General features: G+C 45.6%; 2 protein-coding genes across 10 annotated transcripts in view; one reads left to right on the forward strand and one right to left on the reverse strand.

The window, feature by feature from the left end:
* The window catches only part of LOC122474716 (centromere protein P), a 231,176-nt gene that overhangs the window by 157,126 nt on the left and 61,006 nt on the right, over window positions 1-13,044 (forward strand). The window lies entirely within an intron of this gene.
* ECM2 (extracellular matrix protein 2) overlaps window positions 1-13,044 on the reverse strand; it is a 38,282-nt gene that overhangs the window by 827 nt on the left and 24,411 nt on the right. For all 6 annotated transcript variants that reach the window (XM_043565774.1, XM_043565777.1, XM_043565772.1 and 3 more), the window contains 5 exons: window positions 12,671-12,786; window positions 10,869-11,004; window positions 7,990-8,147; window positions 5,822-5,961; window positions 4,500-4,826 (listed from right to left, as the gene is read on the reverse strand). In XM_043565774.1, the coding sequence (XP_043421709.1) occupies window positions 4,500-4,826; window positions 5,822-5,961; window positions 7,990-8,147; window positions 10,869-11,004; window positions 12,671-12,786 (877 nt within the window). The remainder of the gene's footprint in view (window positions 1-4,499; window positions 4,827-5,821; window positions 5,962-7,989; window positions 8,148-10,868; window positions 11,005-12,670; window positions 12,787-13,044) is intronic.

Raw genomic sequence — 13,044 nt, forward strand, 5'->3', positions numbered from 1 at the left:
TGTTCAACAAAAAGAAATGTCAGTGGTATGTGGAAGTCAGGCCAACTGTTTATATGAACTACTTACACACTTGTTGAAATTCTGCCCTTTATCTTCAGCCTGGTTTTCTTCGTGTCATTACTAACATTGACCCCTATTCTCTGGACAAGTGTTTCGTTTCATGAAGGTACAAAGGAATGCACACAAAATGACAAATGCTGTTAGAGCCTCTCTTAAATGATAGCTTTGAAATTTGAGGACATTCCTTCAGGATGTCTGTCAGAAAGGAAAGTGAGCCTTAGAAAAGACGTTAACTTAGTTGATAGAATTATTTGAGGGAAATCATCTTGTGAAGAATCATCTCACTTCTGTGAGAAGAACTTTGTGTTGCTCAAGGGTCATTCATTATCGCTAGGTTTGGCAGATGAGTTGGTTGTTGTCTTTGATAACTTGGCAAAAATAAGCTGGAAGTTAGGAGATCAATTCTGGTATTAAAGAGTTAGTTTCACGTTGTTGTGTTGTTGGGCTCAGCCAGGACCCCAGGGGCTATTTGATAATTCTGGGGTGTTTATCACAAATCCATTTTCACTACCCAGGTTATGCTTTTGTCTATGTGTCAGTGGTTCCAATGACTAATGCTGGGTATACAGCAAAAAATGGCATAGTTTTTATAAGGAGTTCTTAATCATTTTGAAGAACAACAATTCTTAAAATTTTTAGGGAAGTAATGTGCAGTCTAATAAAATGATTTCCAAATTACATTTGCTTAATTGTTTTTGTTTAAAAAATTTTTTTAATATTTACTTATTTTTGAGAGAGAAAGAGACAGAGTACAAGCAGGGGAGGGGCAGAGAGAGAGGGAGACACAGAATCTGAAGCAGGCTCCAGGCTCTGAGCTGTTAGCACACCTGACAGCCGAAGTCGGACATACAACCTCCTGAGCCACTGAGGTGCCGCCTCCCCAATTTTTAAAAAATAAAATAAAATTGGATCTTTTTCTTATATGCTAGAAAAAATTTTAAATACATCAAAGATCTAAATGTGAAAAATGAAGAACTAGTATACCCTAGGAGCAGCGGGAAAAAAAATCCCCTTGTGACTCAAAAATCAGAAGCACTAAAAGAAAAGATTAATAAAGCGACTACAGGTGTTTTAAAAATGCAAAGTTAAAAGACAAATGGCAAACTAGGAGAAAGCTTTTGCAACTTATATCACAGATATAGGGCCAGTGGACAGAGACCTCCTAAAAGCCCCTGCAGAAAAAGGAGAAGTGAAGGAAATGCCCTGGTAACCAGCCCACAAGAGAAAAAATGAAATGACATAAACATGAAGAGATGCTTAGTTTCATTCATGACAAGAGAAATGCACGTTGAAAGTATCCTGGCACAGCACTGTCACTTACCAGATTTGCCTCACATAAAAAAAAAAAAAAATTCAGAAGCTCATCAACATGGTCTGATAATGGGGCTGTGCAGGATCACACAGTACTGGAGGGAATTCAGAGCAGGACAGCCCCGGTGGCGGGGGTGGGGGTGGGGGGCGGGGATTGGCAGTACCTAGCAGGGTCACGTGCATTTTGCCCAGTCACTCAGCAGTCTCCCTTCTAGGAGCCTGTCCCAGAGTTAGTCTGGAAAAATATAAAAGGCTGTCCAAAGTTACGCATTATGGCATTCTTTGTAGTAATAAAAGAATGGAAACAATTAGATGTCTATCAATAAGGAACTGGTTAAATAAACTTTCCACATAATAGAATACTGGTCTGTATTCTATTGTAAAAGGAATGAGGAAATTCTCCATATATTGATAAGGAGTCATAGTAAGGCTATACTGATAATTATAAAAAGTACCACTCAAGGGACGCCTGGGTGGCTCACTCAGTTAAGTGTCTGACTTCAGCTCAGGTCATGATTTTGTGGTTCATGAATTTGAGCCCTGCATCGGGCTCTGTGCTGACAACTCAGAGCCTGGAGCCTGTTTGGGATTCTCTCTCTCTCTCTGCCCTTCCCCACTCTGTGCTCTGTCTGTCTTCTCTCTCTCTCTCTCTCTCAAAAATAAGACATTCAAAAAAGAAAGTACCACTCACTGTCAAGGCACCCGGGTGGCTCAGTTGGTTAGGCGCCTGACTTCGGCTCAGGTCGTGATCTTACAGTTCGTGGGTTCGAGCCCCGTGTCAGGCTCTGTGCTGACAGCTCGGAGCCTGGAGCCTGCTTTGGATTCTGTGTCTCCCTCTCTCTCTGCCCCACCCCCACTCATGCTCTGTCTCTCTTCTTCTCTCACAAATGGATAAAAGCGTTTAAACAAAATTAAAAGAGAAAAAAGAAAAATCTTTCTGGTAATGATTTGTATAGTAATTGTGGGAGACGGTGGGGAATATGTGTATGTATGTATACTTCTATTTGCAAAAAAATACTGAAAGGAAAAACCACAAATTAATTTAAAAAAAATTAATAAGCAGAAGGATGGAATGCAGCATAAGGTATAGGCATAGAAGGACTTCTCTTAACATACCTTGTTATACAGTTTTGACTTTGGAATTATATAAATGTTTAACATAGTAAAAATCATTAATCAAATAGAAAATAGTAATTGCCTGAAACCAAAAACAAACCGAAGACCTTATCTGAATATTAAGTTGTTGACATATTGTTACAAAGTAGGCCACAATATTTCAGCTACACATCCTTTGTGGAACATATTCTAAAAGCAAATAGAGCTCCCCAAAACACTGTATACTTAATTCAGTATTTTTGTGCTTGTAGTAATGGTATTCTTATTTCGAAACTATTGTTTGTATATTGTAAGATAATGACTTAGTTAACATTGTTGAGAACCTAGATTCTCAGTATAAGATAAACAAATTTAAAGCAAAAGGAATACTCTATATGGTTAAATTTGAATTGGGAACACCAGTATGAACTCCTGTTCTTTTTCTTTACAAAATACATATTTCCTGGCAGTTCACTGCAAGCCTTGAAACAGTAACAACACTTTAGAAAAGACAGTGCCTGGTCCCCAGCCTGGGGCATGTGGATGCTGCTCCCATTGAGGGGGCTTGGACCTCTCTGGGAGAAGGCTGTCACCGGTGCGTGGCAGGGGGAGGAGAGTGCTGCCCGGGTCAACAGAGACCTCTCCAAGGACACGGAGCCAGCTCTGAGTGCTACCTCTGGCCAAGGAGTGGAGTTTAAGAACAATAGTTACAGTTGATGAAAGCATTCTGAATATATAAAACCATGAGTTCATATTGATTCTCCAGAGAAAGAGAGAAAGCCAAAAACAAAAAAACACAAACACTTAGGCACCGACTTCTTTTTTTTCCTGAGACAGCTGGAAATGTATTTTAATATGTTTTATAGTCCTTTCCATTCATATTTAATACATGTATCATTTTTTTCCAGTGATAGTTTAAGGTATAAGACATAATTTGGCATTTGTAGATACTGCAGAATGATTGCATGTTAAGTTTAGGTAACATCTGTCAGCTCACATGGTTAGAAATTTTTAGCCAGCCTCTTGCTCTGATTGGACATTTCAGGGGAAGAACGGAGCATTCATCTTACCCCTCTGAGTAACAAAGTGGCCCTGGTTGATAAGAGTTCCAGCTGACAAATGTGGGAAGGATAACAAACATAGGGCTCAGCAGTTTGTTACCCTTGAAGAAATAAGAGGTTCAAGCAACAATCATCTGTGAATGAAACCAATGGTTCAGAGGTGGGGAGAAAGGTATTAATCAAGATGTCAGGCTGGAAGGGGGACAGGCATGTGCTTTCTGACGCAAATAGAAAGCACAGAGCACAGCTATTGAAGTACTCTAGCCAAACCGTTTTTAACTGAATCTTATAAAGCCTTCCCCACTCCCACGTCTCTCTCCAGTACTGTTATGCACCCTTGACTCTTTCCCTATTTTGTTTTTGGGAGTTTGTGTTTGGAATTTTAGAGACAGAGAAAAGAGGGAGGGGTAGAATCTTCAGGGACAAGACCCCATCTCAAGGATCAGCCTTTGGCTGCACTACCGCAGCATTCCAGATGAATCCTTGAGACCTACATGCTTTCCAGGCAGATAGGAAGTTGTGTCCCCAGAAGTGAGAGAAGCTGACACTCAGTAATTTTTTTCAGAATTTTTCCTTCAGGAAGGATCTAGATAGAATCAGTTTAGATTCTAATCAGATTAGAATGTTTTAAATGTCATATGAGGGTAGGAGCAGCACTGTAATATCCCATCTTGAAGCCTCACTTCAACCCACCCCTTAGGTTCTCAGTATTAGGTAATAATGTTCCATTCTGAAGGTTTTTACCATGGAAGTTTGCAAACATATCCAAAGGAGAAAAAAAGCTGTGATGAATCCTTGAGTGCCTATCACCCCCTTCAGTAATTATGAACATCTGCCTATCTTGTTCAATGTGACCTCTTGTCCTTTTTTTCCCCTTAGAAGTAAATCCCAGACATCATGTCATGGTTGTTTAATCATATACTCTGTCAACCACAGCGGTTTAAATCGATACTTGAAAAAGCCAAAATTTACCGTATCTTGTTGTTGTTCAACCTCAGAAAATGGAGTGCTTTCATTTCTGGTACCCCAGGTGGTATGGATTTTAAGTCATTGTGGTCCAGAAACAGCTCTCTCAGAGAATGGTATGCCCCGTAGAAGGAGACTCTGTCCACGCCGTCATCTGAGAGTCTGTTGAACGACAGGTACAGGTACTCCAGGCCTGGCTCCATGTGGCCAAATACGTAGCCAGGGATGCGCTCGATTTGGTTCCCGAGGAGCACGAGGTGCAGCAGTGACTTGGGCAAGTAGGAGGGGACGTGGTAGAGCTTGTTGTAGGACAGGTCGATCGACTCGAGATTTCTGCAGCAAAGAAGGGTGAGCAGAGTGGAGCGTGGGGCAGGGACCGTAGGGATACTCAGCCATTTTCCTGCCACCACTGGGTGTGCAGCAGTGACCTTTGTGTGAGGGTGGCCGCGAGGCTCCCGCTCTTACCTGGTCACCACACAGCTGTTCCAGCTCCAGGGCAAAGAGCGCCGGGATCAGGAAGAAAGTTCATTCCTGGGGCAGTAGTGAACTCAGGACCCACCACTGTCTCTGGGGTCAGACGTCCAGCTGCCTATCCCTGAAACCACCTCTGCTCCACACCTGATCTGACAGCCTGGCACGTAGGGCTTGTGGTGACACGGGGGTCGAGAAAAGGGGGCTGCCTGGTTGTTTCAGGAGCTTCCCCTGTGGCTTCTGAGTCACCCTGCCACCACCATGTCCTGCTGGGCTCAGCTGGACCTGAGGCTGTCTCATCCCTCTGTCCTGCCCCTGAAAGATGCCTGTTCCCACCGTGCCACTCAGATCCCTCATGCCCTCCCCACACGGCCCAATCTGGCTTCTCCCCAGCTCCCCCCGCCGCCCCGCCATGGCCTGTCTTGCCCTCCTGACAGGCAAGACCCCCACGCCAGCCATAGACCCTGCTTCCTGCCTTCCCTCTCCAGCCACACACCTTTCCACCTGTTGTATAAGACTTGAGACAGAGAAAGGGTTTGGAGGCGTGAGACCGTGAGGTCCCACAAGGGTAAGGGGGCATCTTCCTTTCTCAGCAGGGGCAGGGCTGGCCTCGCTTCAACTTCATGACCACCTGTGAGGTGGACAGAACTTGGGTCACTCAGCGCTTGGGCTTGGGGTGGGGTGTCCAAGTAACAGAAACTGTGGTCACCTCAACACCAGCCATACCACAAGCTCCAATCAGATAGCCAGGTTTGGGGGAGGGTTCACTATGAAAGGGTGTCGCTCATTCATAGCCCGTGAAGTAATGACAGCGGGAAGAAACTGTCTAAGACAGTCAGACAGCAGCGGATACTCACTCTTGGTTTATCCAGGCTAAAGGAGCAATCCTGTTTTCTTCAATTTTATTATGTCGTAGCACAATGACATTGATCTTCCTGGTGTGATTGAAACAAATCTCGGTTATTTCTTCAATTTGGTTATTTTCCAGGTATAATTCCTATAATTAAGAAAACAGACTATTTTTCTTCGTGCTGGTTGGTTGAGTTTGAGAGAGAAAGATGGTGTTGTAGACTGATCTCTTTAGTACTGTCTGAAGAGTCTACTGCTTTTCCAAGTGAGTTTGTTATTGTAAGTTGTCCTTTTCTAACTAATTAGTGAAATAAAATGTGTCACCTTTCATGGTCATGGGATTAAATGAAGGTTTTAACCATAAAATGTTGCAAAATACAGCATACCATAATAATTGTATAAAGCTCTCTAGTTTATAAAACCTATTAATGTAAATTATCTCATTTGGGCTTCAAAACCCTGGAAAATAGGTAGAAATGATCATTCCCCCTTCATTAGTGGAAATGGCCCAGCCTGGAGAGATGACAAGGCACATGGTCCCACTCCTGATGCGCAAGAGACACACGTCCCCACCAGGTCCCAGCTCTGGGGCAGGCAGTGTCCCACCAGTCTGTGCTGCCTGTCAGGGTTTTAGATTGGCTTGTATTAAGATTAATTTAATGAAAAGTTAATTAAGAGCCTTGATTTAACATCGGGGTAGTTTGCTAGAGCTATTGTTTTCAACAGCCAGCTGCCTTAATTCCCTTGGTCTTAGAGGGAGTTTTCCCTCAAAAATCTTATTGGAAATTAGAACCAGACATTGATATACATCTTCAGTTTAACTTTCTGTTCCTATTGTACTAGTTTCCTCCCCTTTTCATTTAATTTTCTTACTTGTTAGGAATGGGTAAAGCAGGAGCTCCTGGCTGGCTCAGTTGGTTAAATGTCCAACTCTTGGTTTCAGTTCAGGTCACAATCTCATGGTTCGTGGGTTCATTGGCCTCTGTGCTGACAGCGCACAGCCTGCTTAGGATTCTCTCTTTCCCTCTGTCTTTCTGCCCCTCCTCCACTTGCTCTCTATCTCCCTCTCAAAATAAATAAAAATAAACTTTAAAAAAAAAGTTGTTTTTTTTTTTTTAAAGGAAGAGGTAAAGCAATCTTTAGCTTTTTGCTTTTACCTTAATACATATTTAGGGGTGAACCAAATCAGTGGTTCCCAAACTTGGTTGCATATTAGAATCAGTCATGAGCCTTTAAAGTGTAAATTCTAACCTAGGTGTACCCCACTCAGAGCACACTCGTCCAGACACTAGACTCTGTCTGGGAAGCAGGGCCCTAGAAGGGTCAGAGCACACACACCTGCATGGACATCACCTCCCCTACCAGTGAGAGGGGCCCTCTGGAAAGAAGAATGTGGGACAGGAGTTCAGGCACATTTGGAGACCCTTTGCTCCTCCATATTATTCAAATTGCGTGTGTTTTACTTGTGTGCATTATGTATTAAAACCTTAACTTAAAAAATTATAAATTACCCCACCCTCAAAAGAACCTGACTGAGGATGTCTGGGATAGGGTAAGGGGTCTATACGTCTTTCTGAAATAAAGCCCAGTGTTGGAACCTCAATCTTTACAATTTTGACAAATTCTAAACTTCTCTCTTAATCTGCCAGTAGGAGGATGAAGAAGGGTGGCCCTGCGGCAGCCGTGGCAGACCTGGGCCAGTGGCTCCGTGGGCAGTGGGCCCACAGCTGGCAGGGAGGGCAGAAACAGAGTTCAGAGCAGTCAGCCAGGGCCCCGCTGGGTCTTCCAGACCTCTGCTGTCAGTGCTAGAGGTTGGGTGTGAACTTGGCAGTGAGGCTCCAGCCTGGGCACAGGGTGGGAAGGCAGTGATGGGCACTGGGTGGAATTGGGACGCTTTCTTGCAGGTTGTAGTTTCTGTTTAAGTTCTCATTGATCTTCCCCCTTCTCCCCCCAAGAGCTGTCAGGAAGACCAATTTTCACTTTATCAAGGGTCTCTACTAGTAATTAAAATTGTGTATTGCTTGAGGAAACACAATGTTGAAATCATAGTAAATTCTGTATATAGCACCAAAATGGGATTTAATCTGCCGCACAATGGTGTTTTAAAATAGTGCTTTTTTTAAATTCAGGTAGACTGTATTTAAAACATAAAACATTGGAAGAAAGATAGTGGTACCTCAATAGAAGCCGGAAGCCCCTGTGGTATAATTCTGAATTTATTTCTTCCCAGACGCAGGTAGGATAAGCTCTTCAAAGATTTGAAAGCCAAAGGGTTGACGTTGGATTCGCTGAGATTGTTTCCTTCCAGTTCTAAGGTGACCAGCTGATTTAGGTCTACAAAAAATAAAATACAATTGTCAGAATATGAAGAAAATCAAAAAACCTTGTAGGTCCTGTATCTTTCAAAATGTCATGTGAAATGTTCAGTTTATTTGGAGGGCAGATGTCGCTTCTTTGGCCTCCCCCTTGCAGAGCTGTTTCCCAAGTGCTCTGTGCACCCTAGGTGCCCAGCTTAGCAAGATGCTGGGTGCACGATCCAGTGCAGAGACAGGCCTATCGAGTGAGGGCGTCCCACAGAGGCAGCGAGCCCAAGTGAGCAGTAGAAGGTTGTGGAGGTCATTAAAGCATTGGCGAAGACGTGGACGCCCAGATGAAACAGCAGCATAATTAGGGATGGACAGAGGACAGGGGAGTGCTCTGCCTGGCAAATGTCAGTCTCTGAACAAGGGAGTTACAGCAGTGAATTCTCATCACAGTTGTTCACTTCCTGGCAGAGAGTGCAGCCAAATGCATGTTTGGAAAGGAGAGTGATCAAGAATTCTCCACGCATTCAGACTGAGCTACCAAGAAAGGCCTTTATACAAATAAGTTTCCCTACATCATTTCCACTGGCCTCAGGAGTGGCATGATCCACATCAGCTGGAATCCTGAAGGAGAGTGGACGGCTCAGCAGTGATGATACCCAGAGGCATCTGAGTCAGACATTCAGGGTGTAACTTTGGGGTTGGTTTGGTGGCCAAGATTTCCAGAATAGGGATGTTTTCATATTCAGCTCAAGTAACGGGCATTGCACTGAGTGCTCTGTACATCTCAGTTCCCTCTCTTAGCTATATTAGAGAGGCGAGACGTTGTCCAAGCAAGAGCAAGGGGCAGCACCATCAGGGGCACAGACCACACGAGTGGTGAAGCTGGACTCCCAAGCACAGGACGACGCAGGGAGAAATGGGAGGCTGAGGCAGCCAGGTGAATACAGGCCGTTTCGAACTGGGTGGCTGTGCTCAAGCCTTGGCACAGGCCCCTTGTGCACCAGGCAGTGAGGAGCCTCTGGGCGGCGGCGGCAGGACAGGACGCTAGTCTGCGAGCCCGTGTGGCGTCACTTGAAGGGCTGAGAGGAAGTAGGAGGCCCAACCAGTGAACTGATAAGTGGTTATATTTCCTCATGTTCTCTCTAATTTCTGAAACTAGAGGTGCTGAGAATCTAGCCCATTTATCTAGAACATAGTTGAAGTTTGAGAACATAATGGAAGTTTTCCCGTGGAAAACAGATAATAAAAGTGGACCATAGCTGGTACGTGACCTCACGAGAGAGAGAGAAACGTAGCACCCAGTGTGAGTTCATGATGTTATACGTGAGTTTACAGTTACCCTGGCTTACGTGTATGTTGTATGTGACAGGCAACACGCTGGGACTAGAGAAGCTTCCTGTAGGGTAGATGCAGTGCAAGAGGGTTTGTAAGCAGGAAGTTGGTAGAAGTCCTTCCCGTTGTGGCGTTGTGGGGTGGGGGCCAACCTGGCAGGTCACGGACACGGGAGAATGCGAGTGGTGGCCACGCACAAGCACTGCTGGGGGCTGCGTGCTCTCCCGGAAGCATCCGGTCCCTTTTGTTTCTGTGCACCTTTGCACGTGCTGTTGCTCTCCCTGCACCACCGCTCCTGCCCACTTCTCTGGAACTGTCTGTACCGTGAAGGGTCATGAGTGAAGACTTGCCACAAGAGCACGTGGAGAGCAGCAGGCCGCTGGCGGCCACACCAGGGGCCTCCCTCCCTGCAGAAAGAGCAGCATCTGGCAGCGGTGGAGGCCTGAGCTCAGGGGCACCCTGCTTGCTGCCAGCTGGCTGACGGCCCACGGCAGAGGGCTCAGCACAGAATGTAGAGGCTCTCTGGGCACCGTCACCTGAGGCCTTCCTCATGGCCGAGGCCTCTACGGTGCTTGGACTGGGGAGACATGTGTGAGGGAGGGAGCATGTGGAGAAGCCGCTGCCAGGAATATGTGAGCACAGCTCCCCGTAGGGGCTTCTGCCTTATAACACGTGGTCTAGAAAATGGAGCTAGAAAGGTGACCTCACGTGCAGTTAGCAGACACCCATCAGTGCGCTGGCCTAAATTCAGTGTTCCTTCGGCCTCTGTTTCGCCTAGCAGTTCGAAATTGCACTTTCTGGGTGTCTTTTCCATATGACAAAGCCTATCACAATTTGTGTGTATTGATGTGTTTCATGTGCGCCTGCAGTCCCATCTGGAAATAGAATATTTCCAGAACTCTGTACTTTTCAGACTTGGCATTTCTTAGGATTGCTGGTTTTCTTCCCATCACTGGAAGGGCTTTGTTCCTCGTGAGGTTTTTTGGGAGTAAAAAGAAATAACAAAATTGTTTTATTCTTTTTAGGCTTAAAATATTTCAAATCAGATAAATAGGAAGTGGTGAGCACTGTACTTCACGAGCTGTGCTGGACTGTTGGGAGGATGGAAGGAAGAGTTGGGCGTCTTTGTCTGGACACAGCACTTGGCCTCAGCAGAGACACCAGCCAGCATTTGTGAACAGCTTGCGTCGTGCTGCCTCTTTTATGCCACAATGTGGCCGAGCTCACAGTGTGACAACTTCAGTTGTTCAGTTTGGTCCAGAATCAACCATGAGAGGAGTAAATAAATTTTATCAAGGTAAATGGTGATGTGGCCTAAAAAACTCACTAGTGCATCTGGCAATACTGTACATAAAGTTTCCACACGACCACAGAGGAAAAGGCTGTAAGGACATACATCAACCAAACGTTAACATACCGGATAAGCTCTCTTCACTGATAGCCTGCAGACTGTTGTCATTGATCTTAAGTTCTTCTAATGCAGATGGTAAGTCAGGAGGAATCTCTATCAGATTGTTCCCGTCCATATTCAGGCGAAGTAACTTCTTCAGAAGCTTAAAAAGTGAATCTCGAGTTACCTTTTCATCTGGTATAGATGTGCAGTCACGCATGGCACTGAGTGCCCAGAGCGCAGCCCCACTTAGCCTCACGGACCCGCCTGCCCTTACTCGTGCCTGCGGGAAGCATTGTCAGCAAACTGTGTCTGATGATTTTGTGTCCCACTCACCTGTTTTTGCTGTTGTGGCTTTAGTGAGCAAGAGAGAGCTCCTGTCACCACTGGACCAGTCACATTGGGCTACATCTTAGGTTTCCACCTTCTCGGCAGTAGACACAAGTTAATTAGATTATGTGGTGCTCTGAATCTGTCATGGATGCTAGCAATTAAGACAGCAGTTTGAGGGGCGCCTGGGTGGCTCAGTTGGTTAAGCGTCCAACTTCAGCCCAGGTCACGATCTTACAGCTCGTGGGTTCAAGCCCTGCGTCGGGTTCTGTGCTGACAGCTCAGAGCCTGGAGCCTGCTTTGGATTCTGTGTCTCCTCTCTCCACCCCTCCCCTGCTTGTGCTCTTTCTCTCTCTCAAAAACAAACATTTAAAAAAATTAAAACAAAAGATAGCAGTTTGAGTTCTTATAATATATCTGCACACCTCAATTTTCTAGTTACGCTAAGTGGGAACAGTCATAAAATAGCACTAAGTGTTGTGGACCTTCTTCACGGTGGCTACAAATACCACAGGCTGCTCCTTCGTGGTGCCCACACAGTTTTGTTGGGAGGCACATGCCTGTGTTTGGGGTTGTGTGCTTGTAGAGCTCTGACGCCTCACTGGTGACTCAGCAGCACGTAGCCAAACTTTAGCAGTTTGGGAAGGGGACAGAGGACCCCAAAACAATAAAAGGAGATGCTCTCCTATGTGTCTGTCTTTCTGATCAAACGTAGCAGATGCGTGAGTCTCAGCTGACGCAGCAGGACAGGTGCCTGGAGCCCTGTCCTGTCCCAGCCCAGAAACTGCGTGGGAGCCAGGAACTGAGCACACTCGTGCCCGGCAATTTGTACAAAGGTCCTAAAGGGGGTTGCAGTGTGTTTCATTGGGCTTCTTACAGCACACGTGTGTATTTGTTTACACACACAGACCCCTTCTTTCTTGTTTGCACCTTTGCTTCCCTGACACTCCTTGGGCCTCTTTCCTTTTCTCCCATTTTAGGAAATGTTTTAGTCAAACGCAAGTCTTCCAGAGGTTTACTCTCTGTTGTTTCCTGTCCTCTCGCCCTTGTCTTTCCCCCCACTGTCCCGTGCTGATTTTCATCTGAGCCCGTTTGTGTCTCCAGAACCCTGTGCTGCCCACAAGTTCATCAGGTCTTGCCCTCAGCACAAAATCACAAAGCTCTTTCTAGCCTGAACATGTAAATAAAGTTTCTAGATAAGCTCTGCTCATGTACTAAAAGACCATATTTAAACATACTTTCAGCTGTTTGAGGAGAGGCTGCTCCATAAGTTCAAAATACTAGTTTTGTCATTTCGCCATTGTTGGTGCTCTATGGGTGAAGCATGGAAACCCACAGACCTTGATCAAGATAAAACTTGAGTGGTTTAGGGACATCACGGGGAGACTTTCTCGGGAAAAAGCCACAGTGAAAACACTTCAGTCTCCTTCCCTTCCCTGCTGCCAGGACAAAGCTGCCCGAGGGGGTCATCACTCACCAGGCAGAGTGTGTATACTTACCTTGAATGCTTTGGGCCCTATGCCCGGGGAGGTGATATTATTTTTGCTCAGATCGACCCTTTTCAAATTCGGCAGCCCATTAAATGCTTCATCAGGAATGGAGGTGATGGCATTGCCTGGAAAACAGCAGCTGTAACTTAGGCTCACGTGTGCACACAGACATGTGCACGTACACATACGTGTACTCATGCGCGTGCATAGATAGCGAGAGAGCTCTACCCTGGGGAGACAAGGACACGATCTATGTAAGCATACTTTCCCTTTGATGTGTCCTAGACCCTGGGCCAGAAATCCGAGGAGACTGTTATCCATGAAATCCTGACACATCATTTACCTTTCTGAAATCTCCTTCTCTGAACGGGGAGCTCACATGG

Source organism: Prionailurus bengalensis, chromosome D4 (genome assembly GCF_016509475.1).
Source record: "Prionailurus bengalensis isolate Pbe53 chromosome D4, Fcat_Pben_1.1_paternal_pri, whole genome shotgun sequence".
Lineage (NCBI taxonomy): Eukaryota > Metazoa > Chordata > Mammalia > Carnivora > Felidae > Prionailurus > Prionailurus bengalensis.